Source organism: Ochotona curzoniae, unplaced genomic scaffold, assembly GCF_017591425.1.
Source record: "Ochotona curzoniae isolate NIBS_2020 unplaced genomic scaffold, NIBS_Ocur_1.0 scaffold_4763, whole genome shotgun sequence".
In the NCBI taxonomy this organism is placed as follows: Eukaryota; Metazoa; Chordata; class Mammalia; order Lagomorpha; family Ochotonidae; genus Ochotona; species Ochotona curzoniae.
This window is the reverse complement of record NW_024467123.1, coordinates 2,636,061-2,658,355: the sequence shown is the minus strand read 5'-3', so window position 1 is coordinate 2,658,355 and position 22,295 is coordinate 2,636,061. Positions and strand designations below refer to the sequence as shown.

At 53.2% G+C, this 22,295-nt stretch overlaps 1 protein-coding gene across 1 annotated transcript in view; it reads left to right on the top strand.

Moving 5' to 3' along the window:
• Positions 1 to 22,295, top strand: part of CHAT (choline O-acetyltransferase) — a 38,312-nt gene that overhangs the window by 2,401 nt on the left and 13,616 nt on the right. Inside the window, exons 2-7 of the mRNA XM_040970384.1 lie at positions 1,417 to 1,608; positions 2,133 to 2,251; positions 3,583 to 3,636; positions 4,728 to 4,908; positions 6,920 to 7,097; positions 21,982 to 22,151. Coding sequence (XP_040826318.1) covers positions 1,417 to 1,608; positions 2,133 to 2,251; positions 3,583 to 3,636; positions 4,728 to 4,908; positions 6,920 to 7,097; positions 21,982 to 22,151 — 894 coding nt within the window. The remainder of the gene's footprint in view (positions 1 to 1,416; positions 1,609 to 2,132; positions 2,252 to 3,582; positions 3,637 to 4,727; positions 4,909 to 6,919; positions 7,098 to 21,981; positions 22,152 to 22,295) is intronic.

Genomic DNA, 22,295 nt, shown 5'->3' with positions numbered 1-22,295 from the left:
GCTGCTTAGCATTCACATTTCCCCATGGCCAGCAGCAGGGAGCATCTTTACACATGCATGTTGGCCATTTCTATTTCTTCCTTCTAGAACGGTCTCTTAGACTCCTTTGCCTGTCTCTCCCCCCACCCCCTTCAAGGCTTGTTTTTATTTGAAAGGTAGATTTACAGAGAGTAGGAGATGTGCTTGCTTCGGCAGCACATAGAGCAGGAGAGGTAGGGAGAATCCTTCCTCTGATGGTTCACTCCACAACAGCTGGAGCTTAGCTGCTCTAATCCAAAACAGGGGCCAGGAGCTCCCGGCGGGTCCACCACATGGCCGCAGGAGCCCAAGGACTTGAGCCATCCTCCACCATTTTTCTAGGTCATAAGCGGGGCACTGGGTGAGAATGGAGCAGCTGAGACATGAACCAGCGCCCATATAGGATGCTTATGCTGCAGGTAGAGGGTTAGCTGGCTCTGCCCTGTGCCCGTTTCTTAAGAGATCTGTTTGGCTTTTGTTGAGTTTCTGGCTAGGAATCGTTTGTCAGATGAATGGTTGCAAATATTTTCTCCCATGTCCTAAGGTTTTATAATGCATCTAACTGGGGCCAATTGCTTCTCCCACTTAGTTCTCTCTGTATCCCTCTAGCTAGGAGTTGTTATTTATAGGCCACCAATGAGGAACTAGCCTTGGAGAAGTTCAGCGGTAAAAACTTCCCCTGCACCTCCACCACCCCAGCCCCAGTCCCCACATGAAACACCATCCTTTTGCCTGCTTTCCCACCTGGGAAGAATTTCCCAGCTAGCTCAGGGCGGGTGCAATGGTCCCAGGAAATGTCCTGTGGGATTCCGGTCATTACGGCAGCACTGAGCCATGGTTCCCAGCCCATATCTTCTCTTCCTCCAGGCCTCCCTGGGAAATTAGTTAGTCCCTTTCAGATCAATTGGATCCTAGATGCCCAGCTGGGAACCGTTGGAAATGAAGAATGGTTGGCAGAGAGCAGCATCGGTGGCAGGCAGAACTGCTGCATCTTAGAGCCACCCTATATGGTTGATCACTTAAGCACCTTCACCTCCCTTAGCTCTGTGCTCCTCTGAGGCCATCACCTCCACTTTGCAGGAGGAGAGACCGAGGCAAACAGGGCGGGCATACCTTGTTCAAGGTCACGCAGCTGGACCGGAGCATGACCCCAGAGCTTTTGGAAGGCAACAGTAGGGTCTTTGTGGTTGTGCTTCCCTGGGGTGGCCAGGTCCAGGTAGGGGTGGAGGGGGTTGAGGGGAGAGGGACAGGACAGAGGCAGCAAGCATTTCCTAAATGCACCATCCAGTTGAGCAGAGCCTTAGAAACTGGCCTCAGGATAGGGAAGCAGAATGGAGGACATGGGTGGGACACATGCACGGAGGGGCACAGCCAGTGCCTGGGAACCCTGTCTTCCAGGAGCTGCCCAAGCTGCCAGTGCCCCCTCTGCAGCAGACACTGGCTACCTACCTGAAGTGCATGCAGCACCTGGTGCCCCAGGAGCAGTTCCAGAAGAGCCAGGCCATCGTACAGCGGTTCGGGGCCCCTGGTGGCCTGGGCGAGACCCTGCAGCAAAAACTCCTGGAGCGGCAGCAGAAGACAGACAACTGGGTACGGGCTAATGATAGTGGGGGAAGAGGGGGAGACTTGGTGGAAGGGGGGCTGCACAGGGACCCATATGCGGGGCAAGAGGCAGATAGAGGGAGGGATTTGGGTGAAGGGCAGGGGCCAGGAGTTGAGCATCAAATCCCACAGGACGGGAACTTTGGTGTGGAAGAACAGGTGCGAGGAGACAGGGCTTAGCAGGTGTGTGCTGAAGGAATAAATGCAAGCATGGATGAATGAATGATCCAGCACTTTCCAGATGGTATCGCACCCAGTCCTGGAACTGCCAGTGGATGCTACGGCAAAGTCCAACCAACCTGCACTTGACTGAACTCGTGCATGTGCTACTGGATGCGGTAGCCCAGCCTAGCTCTCCTGCAAACCTAGCTCATATATAGGCTGACAGGTGTCTCGATTGTCCCTCGGAGTGACCAGGATGGGACTGTGTACTACCACAGGTCGAATGCACCTGCTTGGGTGGGTGAGTGGGGGTGATGAGATAAAAGTGCCCCCTCCTGACCTCCTTGCAGGTGTCTGAGTACTGGCTTCATGACATGTATCTCAACAACCGCCTGGCTCTGCCTGTCAACTCCAGCCCAGCTGTCATCTTTGCCCGGCAGCACTTCTACGACACCAATGACCAGCTCAGGTGCGGCCACAGCTTGGGGACCTGCCCAGGTAGGGCATGGGGTCCAAGCACCCACAGGGGTGTGCTTCCTGGGGTTCCAGTGCCCCAAGGGACAGCTGCCAGCCAGGTTTAACTGTAGGTGCCCTTGAGGCCTCCTAGGAAGATGCTCCTTGGGGGCAGGGGCATGGCCACTCATGGAGGTCCCCATGGCAGTGCCGACCTGGCTGAGGCCCCTGGCGGCTGGGACACACGTTCCAGGACTGTTCGAGCGGCGGCGGCTGCCCTCCAGAGCCTTCTTCTAAACAGTCTCCGGTGGGGCTGGAAATGGTCCCTGCCTGGCAGGCGTGGCCGCCAGCAGAGCCTCTGCCATCTGCTGCAATTTCAGAGCTCACTGAGCCGCTGGAAGGGCCTCCAGCAGGCTGACGCCACCGGCGACCATGGCTGTGACAGGCAAGGCTGGCGAAGGACCGTCTCCCTGCCCTCGGGGACTCTAACGTGCTCTCTGTGGCTTAGGACTAAATGGGGCAGCTTGCAAGGAGGTGTCAGAGGGAGCAGGGCAGGCAGGTCCTGGGGGCTTAAGGAAACAACAAACCCCTACCTATTCAACCTCATGGGGCAGGACTCAACCATGCTAGTGAGACCCCCCAACACATACACACTCTATCACAGCCACCCCCAATCTCAACGCCAGCCTGCTGAGCTGCTGCCAGCTGGGGGGGAGCGTGGACAGGCAAATAATATCTGCCAATCAGCCCTCTAAATGCATCCAAGGAGGCATTTTCTTTGCTGTGTAATTAGGCCAGGCATCATCATCCACGGGTGGTTAAACCAACGCCTAGGTCCCTGGCACTGCTGCCTGTTCCCCTCACTCACCTACCTCCTGCCCCACCCACCCCACCCCAGCACTGGCTTCACTCTTCATCACCACCAAGGGCATCCAGTGACTGGCTTCTCCGGGGGGCGGGGGGGGGGGGGAGACTAGCACTCCAGGGCATCCTAGCCCCATGGTCTTAACTTCCCAGGAAGAAGTCAGCAGCCAGGCCTGTGGTAGCTGCTCCATGCCCTCCCCTGGCAGCCGGCTCACCCTCTAGGTGGTTCTAATCTTCCCTTCTTGTTCCTGGAGAGCACCTATTCCCGTGTTGTTTTGTTTTGTTTTAAACCACAGGCTTGTGTTGGATTCTGACTTGAGGGTGAGATAACAGGTGCCACATGGGATTGAGGCATTGAGGCATTCCTGGGCGTGTGGTGGTGGCAGCTGGGGAGAGGGGCAGCTAGGAAGGAAGGAAGAAGGGAGGAAGACAGGACACTGGGCGTGGGGGGCGGGCAGGGCTCAGCCTCCTCTCTCTCTGCAGGTTCGCAGCCAGCCTCATCTCTGGGGTGCTCAGTTACAAGGCCCTGCTGGACAGGTAGGACGGGCCCCCGACTGGGTTCAGGGAGTGAGGGAATGTTGTGCTCCAGCATGGTCAGCGAACGCGTCTCTCCTTTCCTGCTACACCGGAACAGAGAGAACTCTGGGAGTGGGGAACCTTGCCTTTTGCCAGCTCTGGCTGCCTTGGTCTCTGCAAACCCTCTCACTCCCTGTAAACCTCATGTGCTCCCAGGCAGAGTGGATTCCTTTGTTGGGAGTTCAGAGGCCATGGGGAAAAGGGGTGGGGTCAGCTCTGTCCCTCGGGGATCTCCCACGCTCAGTAACCAGGGGTGCCCTGAGCGATGGAGAGAGCTGCACAAACGCAGTGGGGCAGCATGGATTTTCAGGAGGAATGGACAGATAGTGGATGGGGGAGAGATGGATGGATGTGGGTGGTGAGTGGGTAGGTAATGGATCAGAGTAGATGGATGGATGGTGTATGGATGAATGAATGAGTGGAAGAGTAATGGTTGGGTGGATGAGTGGATGGGTGAATGAATGGGTTGGGTCCATGGATGGTGAGTAGATGGATGGAACGTGGGTGTGTGAAGAGGTAAGTGGAGAGGTGGATAGATGAAGAGATGGGTGGGAGGGCAGGTGAGAGTGGATAGTAGTGAATGAATGGGTGGATGGATAGATGGGATGGGTGAGTGAACAGGAAGCAGAGAGGTTGGAAGAATAGGCACACAACATGCTGACACCACAGTGCAAAGAGCTGCCTTGAACTTGACCACAGTGCACATTGCTGCCTTGAACTTGAGACTTTTAGAAGTGATATAGCAAGAAAAGAGTTTTCTAAACAGAACAGAGTGTAGGGGTGGGGTGCAGAGCACAAGTGGAGGCCAAGTAACCATGACACCTGGGAAAAATGGTGAGATCCAATGCCACACAGGTGTGAAGTGGATTGGCAGAGATGTGAACCAATGCTAGGACTCTCCACAGGCTGTGGAAGACCTGAATTCTGTAATTGACACCATGGGGGCAGTTCTAGGTATGTGCCTCAGTTTACCTGACCAAGTCCCAATCAACAGAACCAGTTCCAACGGCCTCTCTGCATGGCCACCCGCTTTCCTCCACTGTCACCTGCAGCCACTCCATCCCCACGGACTGTGCCAAGGGCCAGTTGTCTGGACAGCCCCTCTGTATGAAGCAGTACTACGGGCTCTTCTCTTCCTATCGGCTCCCCGGCCACACCCAGGATACCCTGGTGGCCCAGAAGAGCAGTGTCATGCCAGAACCCGAGCATGTCATCGTGGCCTGCCGTGATCAGGTAAGCCTCCCTTGTCACTACTGCCGTCTCTGGTCTCCAGGAGTGAGAGATGTGTCCCTGCTTACCTCAAGGAGCTCAGCCCACACTCCTAAGGTACACTGGCAGCTGGGGCAGTGTGGCCCCAATGTGGCGTCAGCTACTCCCGGGAGGTGCCATGTGCTCCTGTCAGTGAACTTTAAAAACAAGGAGAATCAGCAGTTAGTTAGAATGTGCTGCCTTGGGCCCAGTCCTAGCTGCCGAGCTCCTTGCAATGCACGTACTGTGCCCCCTCTTCCCAGGGACCCTGCACCGGCCCATCCATTTGCTTGCCTGCAGTGTCCCTGGCGGTGACATCCTTGGAGACCACACAGAGAGATGACCAGAGTGCCAGCCAGGCACATGTATGTGCCAGACCTTGCTTACCTTGACCCTGACTCTACCTGGGTGGGGGGAGGGGGTCAGCTCCTCCATTTGACAGATGAGGAAGTGGGGTGCTAAGTGGTCTGTCTGGAAGTGGGAAGGACTCCCAGGTCTGGCTTGTGCCCAAGGCCCCCTTTGTGCCCAGCATGTAACTCAGGGCTTTTTACCTGGTGCCCCAGAGCTAGTATGAGCTCCCAAGGCTTGAGGGACAAGGTGAGTACAAGGGTTCCTGAATACTCTTACCCACAGAGATGTCCTCACAAAGGCTGCATGCTGACCAAAAGAGCATGGGTTTTGTTTTGGTTTTTGTGCTGCTTGGTTCTTCCGGTTTTGTTTTGTTTTTCGGGTGGAAGGCCATGTTTCCTGCTGTCTGTGCAACTCTTCCAGCAGAGTTCCTCCCCCCACCGAGGCTTGTCTGATAGTTGAATTCATCCTGGGGCTCAGTCAGGATCTCCCTGCTGGGAGTGTCTGGGTTCCACGCTCACAACCCTCCCCCCGCCAACAGCCCACCTGTCTCTGGCTAGCTATGAGGAGAAAACACAGAACTTTCTGGGTTTTCGTTCCAAGGACAAACCCGCCCCTCCTAACCCCAGTCTTGAAGTCATAGAATGACAACATCCCATGGGTCTCCACACGTGTGCGCGCACGTGGACACAGAGATCCTTGTCGCAGCCGCCTGCCCACCTTCATCAGTCCCTAGTTGGTGACTGGCTTGTTCCCCTCCAGCTCCCAGTGCGTTTGAGTGTTTGAGATCCATCCCTAGGTAGCTGGAGCGCTCTGGTTCCTTCTGACACGTGTGTCCACCCTACAAGGACACTAGGCTTTGGCCATCCCCCTTCTGAGATTGGTGAGGCTCCTCCCCTGGTTGGCCTGCTGCCCACACCCTCACCCACTCTGCGGTGCGCATATGCATGCTACTTTGAGCCGTGGGCCAAACCATGCATTTGTAAAAGCTGTTGCTGAATCACAGACCTTCCCCAGCTAGTTTTTGCTTTTTAAGATTGATTTGTTTTTATTGGAAAGTCAAATTTACAGAGAGAAGGAGAGACGGAGGAAGATCTTCTGTCTGCTAGTTCACTCCCCAAGGGGCCTCAACGGCTGAAACTGAGCCGATCTGATGCCAGGAGCTTCTTGCAGGTCTCCTACATGGGTGCGGGGTCTCAAGGCTTTGGGCTATTCCTGCGGGGTCTCAAGGCTTTGGGCTGTCCTTGACTGCTTTCCCAGGCCGCAAAAGCAGGGAGCTGGATGGCAAATGGAGCAGCTGGAATTAGAACCAGCACCCATATGCGATCCTGGCACGTGCAAGGCGAGGACTTTAGCTGCTAAGCTACCATGCTGGGCCCTTCCTCAGCTAGTTTTGATCAGCCCAATCTCCCCAGCCCTCTCGACCCCAACAAATGGCATAGCTTGTTGGGCATGGGGAAAGCAGGAACCACCCAAGCAAGCATTTGGCTGCATTTGACATAGCCCTTATGGCTGTCATCAGCATTGTGTTGGTGACCCCAGCGGGGATGACCCAGAGTCGAGCCCCTTCCCCACACTGCCCCACCCCAGGAGCATCCCCTGGTCCTGCCCACCGGCGAGTGACGCATCCGACCTGTCTGTCCCACAGTTCTTCGTCTTGGATGTTGTCATAAATTTCCGCCGTCTCAGTGAGGGGGATCTGTTCACTCAGTTGAGAAAGATAGTCAAGCTGGCTTCCGGCGAGGACCAGCGCCTGCCTCCCATCGGCCTGCTGACGACAGACGGGAGGAGCGAGTGGGCCGCAGCCAGGACAGCCCTCGTGAAAGGTCAGCGGCTGGACCCAGTGCTCCATGCTCATCTCATGCCCGCCGGGGGCCGGGCGCCATGACTCCATTCCCATGGGCCATAATGCGGGGAGCACAAGTGCTAGGACCAGATGACGAGGTACCTGTGAGCTGACCGCCGCTCTTGTCTCTCGTTGTTCCACTGCTGGTATCCTAGCTTTTTCTGGGTGAGACTGGCTAGCGCTGAGTAGACTTGGGGTGCAGCGACTTGGAGGGGAGGAGTGGACTGCAGCTGAGCAGAGGTGTCTCACAGGTTGTCTGGGTCACTGGAGAACAGCCAGGTGCATCCCCAGGAGGGTGGCTGGTCATGTCTGTTACTTGATCACTTTTTTTTCAAGCTGTCCCTGTAGTTAGGAATGTCACTGTGTATTCCCTTAGCAAAGGCACGGATCTTTTCAACGGGGAATGTATGTATCACTGGCAGCAGCTCAAATGGCTGTGCCACAACACCAGGCTCCAAACCGGGATTTTGAAAGGCTTGGGTGGAAGACGTAAGAATGGGGCAAAGTCCTGTGCCATGAGCGGGTGGGACAACCTGGAAGATTGGAGGGTGGTGTCTAGGCAGGGGGACTGACCGGATAAAGCTGGGGTCACTCAGCCGGGATACAGCTCCCCTGTCTCAGGGACCCAGGGTTCTAGAAGGAGCTGCTGGCTCCTTGCGCTGAGCAGAGTTCAGCCCAGCTGCCTCAACCTCAGGCATCCAAGAGCTGCCTCCTGCAGACTGTCTCGGTGGCCGGTTGGCTTGTCTTGCTTGGTGTGGCTCATCTCTTGGCTGGATGTCTCCCTCCACCCATTTCCAGTGCCCGGAAGGCTGGGTGTCTCCTCTGTATGGCTGAATCTCTGTGCTGTGCCATTGTAGTGGAAGGCCAGTTAGGTTTGTTAAATGAAAGAATTAAAGGGTAACTCACAACACATGGTCCCGGCTTTGCTTCCTGCTTACTTGTTAATTATTCTGTCGTCTAATTATTGGGCACCTGCTGGATGCTTGGTCCTAAACAGAAGGTTGTGAGGGGACCACAGGGAGTGATGAGAGCTGACTACTCCAGCGAACTTGACCGCCACAATGGGACATTAATAACTCACCATTAGAAAGAGAGTCAGCTTACTCCATCCCCCCGGAGATCGTGGAGAAATCAGACCCTCAGGGGGGAAGAGACAGGCGTCAAAATAATCGCCTCTGCTTCCAGCTTGGTCTCCACTTTATTAGCCGGCCAGGGCCCAGTGACTCCCACCAGGACTGACCAGGATTGCCTGAAGGTCTAAACGCTTGGGCTGCGCTAATCGGAATTAATTTGCTAATGGCGCTTGATCTGGCTTTCTGAATGGAAGCGCCACACAAAGGCGGGTGCCATGCACCTGCCGGTGAGCAATCACATTAATCCAATTAACGCTGAGTGCCTGTGTCGCCTGCTGGCTGGCACCCATCCTTTCCAGATGCCTTCCTCACTGGAGTAGCCCTTATCATGGAGGGGGAGCACTTAGGGAGCAATTTCGGGACAGCCAGAGACAGTGACAGTGTGAAAGGTGGTTAAGCGTGAAGGCTGGGTAACGGGATGTATCTAGCTGGATCGCAAGCACTCAGGAAAGCAGAGAGGTGAGGGAGAGGCTTGGGTTGTTTTCTGCATGAGCCTGTGGGTGCACAGCAGTCCCCTTGGCAGGGTGGGTGCGGGATGGAGTCATGAGAATGGAGCTGTCAGGCTAGATGTATGTGTCTGCTTCTGGAAGGAGAGGTCAGAACAGCGATATAAATTTGAGAGCCATCAGCACCTAAATGACATTAAAAGGCACAGGCCTGAATGAGATCATCAAGATACAGAAGGACAGGGCGGGCCGTAAGGATCAGGGGAGAAAGTCTAGCAGCTTGGGTGGGGGGCGGGGGGGGGGAAGCACAGAAGGAAGACCACCAGGAGACACCCCCAGCCCCCCAAGATTCTGAGAGGAAGCAGCGATCAGCCAGCTGTGTGCCATGCCGCTGAGAGCTTGCGAGGAGGAGACGTGGAAACTGGCAACCTTAACATTGTCGGTGAGCTTGGCAAGGGCCAGGCTGGAGCCATAGGCAGAGCGATGACTGGATGCTGATGGAGATGGGCCAGCATCTCATGGCATAGTTAGTGAGTGGAACCTGCAAGTATAGATGAGTCTCTCTCTCTCTCTTTTTTTTTTAATATTTATTTATATGTTTGAAAGGCAGAATGACAGAGAGGTAGATACACACAGGGGGTAGGGGAAAAGAGAGCAAGAAAAAAAGAGAGATCTTCCATCCATCATCTCACTCCCCCCAGTGGCCTCTATCGGGCTGAGTCAAGCTGAAGTCAGGAGCCTGGGACTCCTTGTACATCTCCCATGTGGGTGCAGGGGCCCCAACGCTTAGCCCATACTCTGCTGCTTTCCCAGGTGCATTAGCAGGGAGTGGTATCAGAAGTGGAGTAGTCAGGGACTCCAGCCAGTGCCCTGAGGTGGCTGCAGGCATTACAAAGGGGAAGCTAAACCCACTGCACAACAATGCCAGCCCCTCACCGTCTCTTTGCAAATACAGTAGTTTTAAAAGAAGCAGAAACACAGAGGAGTTACCAGGCAAGCCAAGGTTCAGCAGACATGTTCTGAATAGAATCAGGAGAGGCAAGGGTGTGGTTGTGGGTGCCCAAGTGTATGTGGAAGGAGTCTGGCAAGTGGAATGACAGGAGAAAGCAGAAAAGTGGGGGTTGGGATTCTTGCACGGGCCGGTAGGAGGGCAAAGCCTCAGAAGCAGAGAACCTAAACTGGTCCAGGGAAAACAGCATGACAGGCTGGGTAAGGAGAAGTGTTGGTGGGCTCAGCCTCTGTAACACAGCCCTGCAGGGCCCACGGCCTCAACCGGAGCAGTTCAGGCTGAAAGGCAGGCGAGGGGAAGGGCTGGGAGGGTCAGGGGCTGTGAGCTCCCAGGGGTCCTCACTTGGTCTTCCTTCTGTGCCCAGCTGAGCCCTGACCATGGATCACTGTCAGACAGGTCCTACCGTCAGCTCCCTTGACCCACCAGCCCTGTCTCTGAATACAGCCAGATACGGTGGCCTGTGATGAGCTGTGCGTCGGGACGGGGGGTGGTGTGTGTAGAACTTCAGCAGGTGCAGCCCAGGCCACTCAGGAGGGGAGTGAGTGGCAGACAGAGGATAGGAGGTAGGGGTGGGGGAGACGACAAGTGGTTGGGAACAGAGTCTGTGAACCCAAAGTCCAGGGGGTGGGGATGCTTGGCTCAGAGAGAGCAGCAGGGCCGGGAACCAGCAGGTGTTGGATCTGCTCCGGGGAACAAAGATGAGGCTGTCCGAGGGAACTGAGAGAAGATGTGGGTGGGTTCCAGTTACCGGCTGGGGCAGGGATGATGAGGAAGCAGAGGATGCAGGAAGAGCCCCAGATCGCAGTGGCAAGGATGGCAGCCTTGGGGAATGGAGTCTGGCAGCCCTGGCCGCAAAGGCAGGTGGCGAGGAGGGGTTGTTTGCCCAGAAGCAGGAGAGGAGACCCGGCCCTGGGGAATGTGAGATGGTTACAGACAGGAGAGCTCCTTGGTGAGATGAGGAGATGAGCAGAAAGCTGTGTGCAGAATGGGTGAGCCACGTGGTAAAACTGGCAGGTGCAATAAAAGGCCGAGAAAGGATGCAAAAAGAGGGATAGGGTCCTATGTCCACCAAGGGAATGCACACAGCGGGGGAGCTGCACAGGGAAGGTCAGCACCGGCCCCTCCCTGCTCTGGGTGTGGCCATTGGAACTGGGTTTCCCTGCAGCCCACAGCAGGGTCCTGATGAACTTTGTGCTGTGGGCCAAACTGTGTCAAGGGCATCTCCAGACCCCAGCCCTCTTAGCTAAAGCCATGAGGCTTCCCCCTCTGTCCATGGAATCTGGCTCTTATAGGAGCACAGGCAGCCCATGAGCTCAGGCCAGGAGCCCTCCTGGGGGCCCAGGTGCAGGACACACAGGCTTCCACTAAAGAAGTCTTTCAGACAGATTCCCCCATCCCTCTTGCCCAGACATGGAGGCTGCCCCAGCGCCCCATCTGGCCTCTCTCATCGTGGCCCAGGAGGGTTTCCACCGTCCCAAGAAGAACTTGATGCTACAGGTAGGTGGGCTAAGGTCAGAGTGACTCAGCCCTGGCTGCAGCCCCGGGGTGACTGCTGACGTCAGAGTTGTCTAGAGCATTCCTTCAGATGGAAAGCAAAGCAGGTTCCTGGGCCCCAGTGATTTTCCAGTAGGGTAAGAGCGGGGCGCAGCCATCTATTTTTAAGTGTTGTGGCGTTTGCAAGCACACAGCCCAGACTAGAACCCACATGGGTGTCGGTGTCTGCCATGCACCAAGCTGTCCTTCCTGACCCCGTTGTTGTCCTGGTGTCTTCCTGAAGCCAGGCCAGTGGCGGGGCTGGGGTGGGGGGTCACCTGTCTGGGCGGAGGGGAGGAAGCAGCATCTCCGCTGGTCTGCAGCCCTTACCCTCACCAGCGAGGAGTCGAGGAGTCGCTGGTGAAGCCAGGGCGTGCGCCTCCCCACAGGGAGCTGCTCAAGACAGCCATGGGGGCCTCAGCATGTCTCTCCCCACCCGGCCACAAAGCTGTGGCCTCCCTGAACCCAGAAGGAGCCAACCCCGTAATCCTGGTCTGGAAATTTAATTAGACATTCGGCCTGAGTCTGGAAGACTACAGAGCTTGTCAATTTGTAGGAAAAAATGATGGCCGGCCTGGAGCGGCCCCCCAAGCCCGCACTGGCTTTCCTGGGCGCTGCATGGAGATCCTGTGAACAGACCTTGGAGGCAGATGTTCTGCGCTCACACAGCCCCGCCAATATGCATCCCCAGCAGCCAATTAGAGCTGGGCCACTGCTCCCGAGGAGGGACTGGACAGAAGGCAGCTGTGGCTCACGGAAGGCCGTGGTCATGGTTTACAAGGACCGTTCAGGATGGGAGCGTTGGGCTGTTTAAGTAATTGTCATCCAGAGCTGGGCAGGTCTGCTGATGTTAAAACCAATTACGCATTAGCACTAACAGTCTCTCTGATTTAATTGGCCCAGAAGTCCTCGGTGTGCTCTTCGAGGCCGTTTGCCAGTTTCCTTCTCCAGGGAGGGACTGGAAGCCATTGCCTCCCTCCCACACTGGAAGCATGAAGGCCTCTGTGGGCCACAGTGTCCAGACTGGACAGGCAGGTGGTTCAGGGCAAGAGGCTTTGCCTTGGCCTGTCCCTACTCCCATTCCCCCACCCCAATCTCAGGGCTGTCTGGGCTCTGGGGTGGGGATGGCAGCCGCCCTGTGGGGAGAGGATGAGGGGCCGGGCTGTGAACAGATGGCTGGCTGCCTGCTGCATGGAGGGTGTTGGCCAAATGGTAGCTCTTATTTGATTTGGGGAAACACTCTGGGGATGCTTTGCCCAAGGTCCACAGCGTGCCTGGAAATAGCCGGTGAACTTGGAGATGGGTAGCTGCCGTGTGCATGGACAGTGCCCTCGCAGTCAGGGAAAGCAAGCCCCTTGGATATTCAGGCTGCTTGAATTCCGTGGGTGGGATCCTGACCCTGGGTGCCCTTTTGCTCACCTGTGCTGTTCTACATTCCCTGGGCTCTGTGTGCAAACACACCAGGCACCTGTCTCCTTCCATCTCTTCTGGTCCCAGTCTCCCTGGCCCTTCACTTGCCATGTCAGGCACAGCACTACCATGTTGAGGGTACCAGGCCAATGGCAGGTGTTTCTCTACCTGCTGTCCTGCTCCTCATTCTGGGAAGGAACATTCTGGATAGTCCCAGCACTTGTGGGAACCCAGGAAGAAGAGCATTTATTGGATTTCTTGGTTCTTGAGGGTTTTTTGTTGCTACTGTTTGCTTTTTTTTTTTTTTTTAACTAGATTAAGCTTATTGGGAAGTCAATTTGAATCCTTTGTATGGGTGACAGGGCCCCTGCTACTTGGCCATCACTGCTACTCCTAGGGTCTACACTAGCAGGAAGCTGGAATTGGGAACTGGAATTAGGACTGAAACCCAGGTACTCTGATGGGGGACAGGGTTGTCCCAAACACCAGTTCCTGATTGACTTTTAAATTCCAAACCATCTGAACCTCCTTGAAATAGGCCCCACTTGGTCATGTTCTTTATATCCATATATATATATCTGCTAATACATTGTTCAGTATTTTCACACCCGTATTCTAGGGGAATATTGATTGTAGCTGCTTTAAAAAAAAATAAGGTTTATTTATTTCTCTGTTCAAAAGGCAAATACATTGTAACAGCTAGACCTGAACCAGGCCAAAGCCAGGAGCCAGGAAATCACCCCTGATCTCCCACATCAGTAACCAGAAACCCAGTACCTGGGCCATCCTCTGCTGTCTCCCCAGGCACGTTGGCAGGGCGCTGCATCCTGGAGCAGCCAGGACTCAAACCAGCCTGCTAGCGTGGGATGCAGTGTCACAAGTGCCAGCTTAATCCACCATGGCACCGTACCAGCCCTGTGTGGGTTAATGTTGGTTCCCCGCAGCGCGTTCGTCTTGTTTGGCTCATCGTGGATTTGTCAACTCCGTTAGGAGGTGTTGTGCCCTCTTACATTTTCTGCAATAAAATGTTCTTCATTCAATGTTCCGTGAAATCCTTCATTGAAATGTGGGCCTGGAGATTTCTGGGGAAGCTGTAAACTTGCAAATTCAACTTCCTTCATAGTTAGAGGACTATTTGAATAGTCTAGTTCATGTTCAGTTTGTGTGGTAGCTAATAATTTGTAAGGATTGGCCCGTTTCATTTCAGTTGCCAGTGTTCTGTGTGTCGAGCTGATCACAAAGCTCTCTCTCTCTCTCTCTTTTCTGTTCCGTGTGTCTGCAGGGTCCACAATGACATAGTCTGCTTCGTTGCTAGTGTTGTTCGTTGTGTCCTCTTTCACTCACTTGCTCTCTCTCTCTCTCTCTCTCTCTCTCTTTCTTTCTCTCATTAGTCTTTCCACAGACTTGTCTCTTAAAAGCACGGGCTTCCTTCTCATGGATTGTCTTTTTTTGTCCTGTTTTTGGTTTTTGTTAGTCTGAGCTTTTTATTCTGTCCTCTCTCCTGCTTGGCTTTATCCTGTTGTTTATTTTTCTACATTGATGTTCTGAGATCTTCCTTCTTGTAAACAGTTAGTGCCATCAATCTCCCGCTCATCAGAACCACGGCTGGATCTCACAGACTTTGAGGTCATCTACTTTAGTCTTCAGCCACGTCAGTGTATTTTTTAAAATGTGTCTTAAGAATTCTGCTGTGACCTATGGGTTATTTATTTTTTTTTTCAAAGATTTATTTTTATTATTTTTTCATTGGAAAGGCGGATATACAGAGAGAGGAGAGACAGAGAGGAAGATCTTCCGTCCGATGATTCACTCCCCAAGTGAGCGCAACGGGCCGATACTATGCCAATCCAAAGCCAGGAGCCTCTTCCGGGTCTCCCACGCGGGTGCAGGTTCCCAAACCAGGCCACAGGGAGGGAGCTGGAAGGGAAGCGGGGCTGCCGGGATTAGAACCGGCGCCCATATGGGATCCCGGGCGTGCAAGGCGAGGACTTAGCCACTTGCGCCACCGCGCCGGGCCCAACCTATGGGTTATTTAAAAGTGTGTTCTTTAATTTCCAGAAGTTTGGAAATGTCCCTGTCATTTTTCTGTTACTGATTTCTATTTTGATCCCAGTGTTGTCTGGAAATACATTTTGTGTCATTTCAATTATTTCAAACTTTTTTTAAAAGATTTATTTATTTTTATTGGGAAGATTTACAGAGAGAAGGAGAGACAGAGAAAGATCTTCCATCCATTGGTTCACTCCTTACATGGCAACAACAGCTGGAACTGAGCCAATCTGAAGCCAAAACCCAGGAGCTTCTTCCAGGTCTCCCACGCAGGTGCAGGGTCCCAAGGCTTTGGGCCATCCGCTACTGCTTTTCCAGGCCACGAGCAGGGAGCTGGATGGGAAGTGGAGCAGCTGGCACATGAACCCGCACCTGTGTGGAATACTGGCGCTCTAGACTTAGATTGCTACTCCACCATGCTGGTCCCTCAATTATTTTAAATTAGTTGAGGGTGTCCCGGCTGCTCCATTTTCTATCCAGCTCCCTGCTTGTGGCATGGGAAGGCAGCAAAGGATGGCCCAAAGCCTTGGGACCCTGCACCCATGCAGGAGACCTGGAAGAGGTTGCTGGCTCCTGGCTTTGAATCAGCTTAGCTCTGGCCGTTGTGGCCATTTGGGGAGAAAACCAGAGGATGGAAGATCTTTCTCTATGTCTCTCCTGTCTGTAAATCTGCCTTTCCAACTTGAAAGTCAGTGATGGAGAGAGAGGGAGGGAGAGAGAGAGAGAGAGAGAGAATCTTTCATCCATTGGTTCACTCCTGAAATGGCCACAGTGGTCAGAATTGAACCAGTACAAAGCCAGGTGCCAGGAGCTTTGTCTGGGTCTTCCCAGTGGGTGCAGATGCACAAGGCCTTGGGCCATTCTCCGCTGCTTTCCCAGGCCATTTTCAGGGATTTGGATCAGAGATGGATCAGCTGGAACTAAAACCAATGCCCAATGGGATGCCTATGCCACAGGTGGAAGATTAGCCTTATATATCACTATGTCAGCCCTATATGAGCATTTTTTAAAAGAACCCTATTTGTATTTATGTCAACCTGTTACCATTATCTGTATGTCTTGTAGTAATTTCTATAGATCTTGCCTCACATAAAAATAGCTTACCGCATTCCACTAACTGTTGAAATTTTACAAGTTCTAATGAAGTATAGAAAACTTATCACCTGCTGCTTGTGTTTGTTCTCTGCCATTTGTGATATAATTCCTTTAAATATTTCCTTTTATATACATTTAAAGCTACATCAAGGAGTGCTTTGCTTAACACTGGGCATGATGGAGGAAACTCCAAGGGAGAATAAAAATTCAGATTTTAATTTTTTCCATTGTTCTTTCTTCATTAATGTTCCAAGGGTCATCTTTTCATTATTTTCTTGTTTCTGGAAATTTCCTTTAGATACTTGCTATGGTTTGAGTATTTCCCAAAAACCCAATGTGTTGGAAATTTGGTCTCCAGTGTGGTGGTATGGGAAGTGGTGGCCTCTTGTAGAGGTTGGTACTCCAGTCCTTGGCTGAGAAGGGGAGTGTGTGCTGGGATTCCTCAGCAGTCATGGAAGTGCAATTCAGGGCCGACCAGACCCTGGGAGACCCTCTGGCTGCTTGCTTGGAAATGTCATCTCTTGCCTCCTCCCTTGCGCCTACCACCTGCTTAGAGGTCCTCACAAGAGCTTGTGTGATGCTTTCAGGACTTCTGCTTCTAAAACTGTGAACTGCCCAGCCCTCTTTTCTTTGTAAAGTAGCCTGTGTTGGGTGTTGCATTATAGTGTCAGAAAAAAAAGATGCATACCCCATTCTTTGCAGGTCAGTTTGCTAGGAGTACAAGCTGTTAGGTTTTATTCCTCATATGGGAATGTTTTGCTGTCCCTCCTTTGTTTCTGAAAGATATTTCTCCAAACAAAGGATACTGGTTGACAGTTCTCTCATTTCTGTCATGAAAGGTGTTTGCTACTTCTTCCAGCTCCACTGGTTTCTCATGAGAAACACGCTGACACTCAAATTGCTTTTCCCTTGGAGATGACATGCCTGCTGTCTCTCGCTGCTTTCGAGGCGTTTTTAACAAAGTTTTACTATGATATGTCTTGGTGTGTATTTCTTTGAACTTCTCCTGCGTGGAATTAACTCAGTTCCTTCAGAAAATAATAATAAGTGTTGCCTGTATGGAATGCCAGCATCAGCAGCTGGAAGATTAGCCAGTTAGGCCACTGTGCCAGCTCCAACTCAGTTTCTTGATCCTTTACATCATTTGCCAAATTCAGGGAGTTCTTAGACATTTCAGTTCTTGGTTACTCTGCTTTCTTCCTGGCAAGTTGACGCTATGAGTGTGTTAGCTCTTTTGTCTCTCAGGTCCGTGAAATTGGTTCATTTTTTTCCTCCAGGTTTTTCTTTTCTTTTTTTTTTTTTTTCCTGTGCTGTTCAAATTAGCTCATTTCCGTCTTCAAGTCTGTGGATTCTTCTCTAGGCCCCCTAAATTTCTCTGCTGAGTCCATCGCTAAGTCTTTCATATCGGTTAGAGTATTTCTTAGTTCCCGCACTTCTATTTGTTCGTTTGGCACAGAATTTGTTTCTTTGCTGAGAACTTTCCACATTATTGTTTCAAGCATGCTAATCCTTTATGATGATCCATTTGCAAATATCTATTACCTTTTTTGAACATTTCTTGCATCTCACTGTTGGTGAGTATTGGCTATCTTTTCCCCTTCCAGTTGGGATTTTCCTAGTTATAGATATGATGAATGATTTCCTATGGAAACCACATATGAGATTGGCTCCTGGTAACAACTTCCTCTGCTCCTGCTGTAACAGGCAAAGGGCTGGAGCTGCTTTGGGAAAACCAGAGGAAGGTCAAGTCCAGGTTTTTCGTGTGGCTTCCATGGACACTCTGGGGAAGGGTACTTCTTAACACTGCAGGGTGGAGGGGAGTGGCCCAAGGCCCTGTAAGGTCCCTGTGGATGCTCCACTGGGGTGGGTTGGCGGCCGGGGGCTGCTTTGTCACTCACTGGAGACAGAGGTCTTAGCCTCTGCCTGAAAACCTGACTTCTCTGTTTCTCCCAAAGTGGAGATGTCTCCCAGCAGACCGAAGGTTTGCTGCCAGTGTGGAATGGGGCACACAGGGATATGGGCAGTGCGACCCAGCTTTTCCTGTGTTATTCAGCTGAACTGGATGAGCTGCTCTCTACAGCTTTGTATCTTGTGCCCCTCTCCCAGAGAGAAAGAGCAGGCTCCTGTAAGAGTTGTTTATTTATATCTACACCCATCTTGAGGTTTTATCTTTTCATTTATTTTGCTTCTAACTCAGTTAGAGAAAGAGAGATCCTCCATCCTCTGGATCACTCCCAAAATAGCTGCAATGGCCAGAATTGAGCCAATCCAAAGCCAAGAACCAGGAGCTTCTTCTGGATCTCTCGTGTGGGTGCGGTTCTCAAGAATCTGAGCCATTCTTTGCTACTTTCCCAGGCCATACCAGAGAGATGGATTGGAGTAACCAGGACTCGAACTGGTTGCCTATATGGGATGCCGGTGCTGCAGGTGGAGGATTAGTCTAGTCTGCCACTGCATTCGCCCTTCCATTTGAGATTTTAAGTTGCTGGCACCTTCTGTTCCCAATCTGGATTGTGTTAAATTTTAAAAGTGCCAAGTGCATTAATTTCCTTAGGCTGCCAATAATATGAAATATCCCAGACTAGGCAGCTGACAGATGAGTCACTTGCTTCCCACAGCTCTGGGATGGTAGTCCCCGAGGTACGCGGGTACTGGCAGCACTGGGTTCTCAGAGGCCTTTGTCCTTGGTGGGAGGCCTGCTGCCTTCTCGTTCCACCTCCCAAGGCCTTTTCTCAAGGCACACACACTCTTGCTGTGTCTTCACATTAAGACACTGGTCCTGGGGCCAGCACCATGGCTCAACAGGCTAATCCTCTGCCTGCAGCACCAGCATTCCACACAAGCACTGGTTCAAGTCCCAGCCACCCCCCCTCCTCTGATTCAGCTTCCTGATTATGGTCTGGGAAAACAGCAGAAGATGGCTCAAGTCTTTGGGCCCCTACACCTACACGGGAGACCTGGAACAAGCTTCTGGTTCTTGGTTCAGATCAGCTCAGCTCTAACCACTGCAGCCATTGGGGGAGTAAGAGGGAAATGAGAGTGTGTCTGTATGTGTGTGTGCATGTGGGTCTCTCTGAATCTGTATGTGTGTGTCTGCATGTAGTATGAATAGTCACGCGTGTCTATGTGTCTGTGCACGTGTGTACAAGTGTAACTCTCTGTGTCAGATTTGTATGTGTGGGCATATCCGTATGCGTGTTTATGTCTCCAGGTGTCATGTATGTGTATTTATGTGTATATGTGTCTGTGTATGCATGTGTGTGTGAGTGTAGGTATGTGTGTGTCTATGTTTGTGTCTGTGTAGGTCTCTGTATGTATATGTGTAGGCATGTGTACGTATAAGTGTGGGCATGCATGTATGTGTATGCGTCTGTATGTGTGTTTGTGTCTGTGTAGGTCCATGTTTGTGAGTGCATATATTTGTGTGTATGTATGCGTTTCAGTGTATATGTGTGTAGTTGTATGTATGTACATGGGCATGTTTGCATGTATGTGTGTCTGTATATGCGTGTGCATGTGTGTGTCATGCTCAGGTGTGCGTGTCAGGGAGCAGCAGCTGTAAGTTCTGCAGCTCTCAAAGGCAGAACCGCTGGGAGTCTGTCTCGGCTTGCCTAAGCCACGAGCTGTTAGATTCTAGCCTGGTCTAGCGGTCCCCTTGGGGCTACTCCGCACAGCCTGGTGGCCCCACCACAAAGCTCTCAAGGCCCGGGGCTGGCATTGGAGCGAGCCCCTCCAAGCGCTCAGCTCCCTGCTTCTCCCTGTGGTGCAGGGGCTCCTTAAGGAAGATGGATTGGCCGCATTAAGTGCACCTCGGTGCACTGGCTGAAGACGCTGCAAGACAAACGGCTCCTGCCGTGCGCCCCCCCCGGCACCCCCGCCCTGCATTCCCATTACCTCGGGGCCAGCATCACAGTGGCTGAGTTTGGGTGCAGTTCATTTTCTGCCTTACACGTTGAACTTGTCAGCAATGGCCCCATCGGTGCTGATGCTCCAGGAGTTCATTTGCAAGGCCACCTGGCCCAGCAGCGCTGCTCTCCTGCTCCCATCTCACGCTGGCTAATGAGCCAGGACCTGACTCCTGTCGGGTCCTGCGGAGTTGCTGCCCGCCCCTCCACCCGAACAGCCTGCCTGTGATGACCAGGCCTCAGCCCCTCCTCAGGGTCCCTGCTCTGCTGCCCAGAGGTCGACAAGGCACTGATGCCCGCGCAGTTGTCCTTTTTTGCTGTCACTCTCACATTGCCCATCTGGGAAGGAGTGGACCAAGCTGTCAGTCTCCTGCCCGTGGTTGGGTCAGGCCACTGCCAGCCCACTGTGGGCGTGGGGGAGCTGTGGCCCATGCCCTGCAGATGCTGAGCCAGGGCTGTCAACACTCACCAAGGTGCGGTAGCCTTGGCATCCACGTCCCACAGGAGGGTCTCAGGGATTCACTGACCTCCATAGGGAGTTCCCTAGCTGCTTAGGGAAGCAAGCATTCCAGCCATGGCACCTGTGCTCCAGGCTGCCAGCTAGGGGAGTAGGCAGAGAGGGGCAAAGAGTAAATGCTAGTTACCTTGAAAGACATTTCCCGGAAGCTAGTCATAGAGAGCTAGAGATCTTACTGATAGACAGGAAGCAGCTGGTAACCCCCCTGGTCTGAGGGCTCCGGGAACTATAGCTCCAGCTGCTGGGACACATGCCCGGCTGCCAGCCAGAGGCTCAGAGAAGGAGGAGTAGGGGGCCCTGTGCATGCTGCCCGCAGGTGCCATACTCAGTGCTCTCCTCTGCCCCTGTGCCCAGCCCCGGGCTCAGGCTCACATCAGGACTGCTTGACATTCATGGGCATCGCAAACCCAGGTGGCAAACTTTGGTTTCAATGCTGGTGATCTTTTTTATTTCAAGATTAATTTATTGATTTGAAAGGCAGAGTTACAGAGAGAGAGAGAGAGAGAGAGAGATCTTCCATCCATAGGTTCACTCCCCAGATGGCCACAATGGCCAACATTGAACCAGTACAAAGCCAGGAATTTCGTCTGGGTCTTCCAAGTGAGTGGCAGGGACCCAAGCACTCAGGTCATCTTCTGCTGGTTTCCCAGGTATGTTAGCAGGGAGCTAGATTGGAAGTGGAACAGCCAGGATGCAAACTGGTATCTATATGATATGCTGGAGTTGGAGGCAGAGGTATTACTTGCTGTGCCACACACCAGCCCCATGGTGGTGATCGTTAAACCACAAGGCAGGTTATCCAGCTCTACACCCAGCTGCACATGGCAGAACGGGAATTAGGAGAAGGGAGCAGACAGCTGCAGCAGCCATGGCCATGACCAGGTGCTGCCGAGCACACCGGCCCAGCTGCCCTTTGCCCGGTGGAGGGAGCTGTCCGAGGCAGCCTGGCTGGCCTGGCCCTGCTGTCCAGGAGTGCAGGGATCAAGTTGACAGGGTCTCACAAGTTGCTGTCCCTGTCTAAATTGCTGCAGTGCAGTGGGGGTGCCTGGCCTTGGGGCATGTGTGGGCTGTGACACCCTAGCCTGTAGGAGAAATCCAGGATGCCATGGGTTGCCAGGGACTCACAGGAGAAGCAAATTGGTGATGAGGGTTGTGGTTCCCGGTGGGAGGGGGCGTGGGAGACGTGTCTCCTGCACAACATGGAGACTTTAGGCCTCTCTGTTTCCATGTGTCCCACACACGGCCTGAAGGAATCTTTCCGAGCTCATCCAGATGCAGGTTCAAGGGGAGCAGCCTGTTGCTTCCATGACAGCTGTGCCTCTGACCCCAAACCCAGCTGTGCTGTAGGTTGGTTTCCATATGCAACTGGCTCGTTTTCCAATATCAGCGACAGAGTTCAGTGTATGAAGAGTCTGGGTTCAGAGCACACATACGTGCACATGCCCAGATGGGGCTCATGTGCCAGAGTGGAGGGTGCTGTTGAGTAGAGGCATGGGGACTCTCCTGGCAATGGCTGGACTGGAAGTCTAAGCATCCTCTTTGGACAGGGCCAGCAGGCTGCACACCTAGGGATAGAACTGGCTGTAGTGAAAGGGAATGAGGTGGGGGCAGGGCAGAGACCACTTGGGGTAAAAGAGAGGCTGAGCCCGTCTGACTAGGAGGCCAGGGCCGGTGGCTCAAGATCTTTCTCTCCTCCATGCGCGTGCACTGGGACCAGGGCTGCCTGGTAGGGGCCAGGGGCTCAGGCTGTGCTTGCCTGTCCCTCAGACTCCACCAACCGGGACTCGTTGGACATGATTGAGCGCAGCATCTGCCTCGTGTGTTTGGATGCGCCAAGCGGCGGGGACCTCAGTGACACCAGCCGGGCGTTGCAACTGCTTCACGGCGGAGGCTGCAGCAAGAATGGAGCCAACCGCTGGTATGACAAGTCCCTGCAGGTGAGCAGTCCCGCTGTGTAGTTGGCCAGAGTGTAGCCACGCCCCAGCGCGGCACCAAGCTGAGAGCTAGCACGGATGGTGTTGGGAGCCAGCACACCTATGCAGGGAGCCCAGCCCAGACTCTTCATAAGAGCGTGTGGGCCA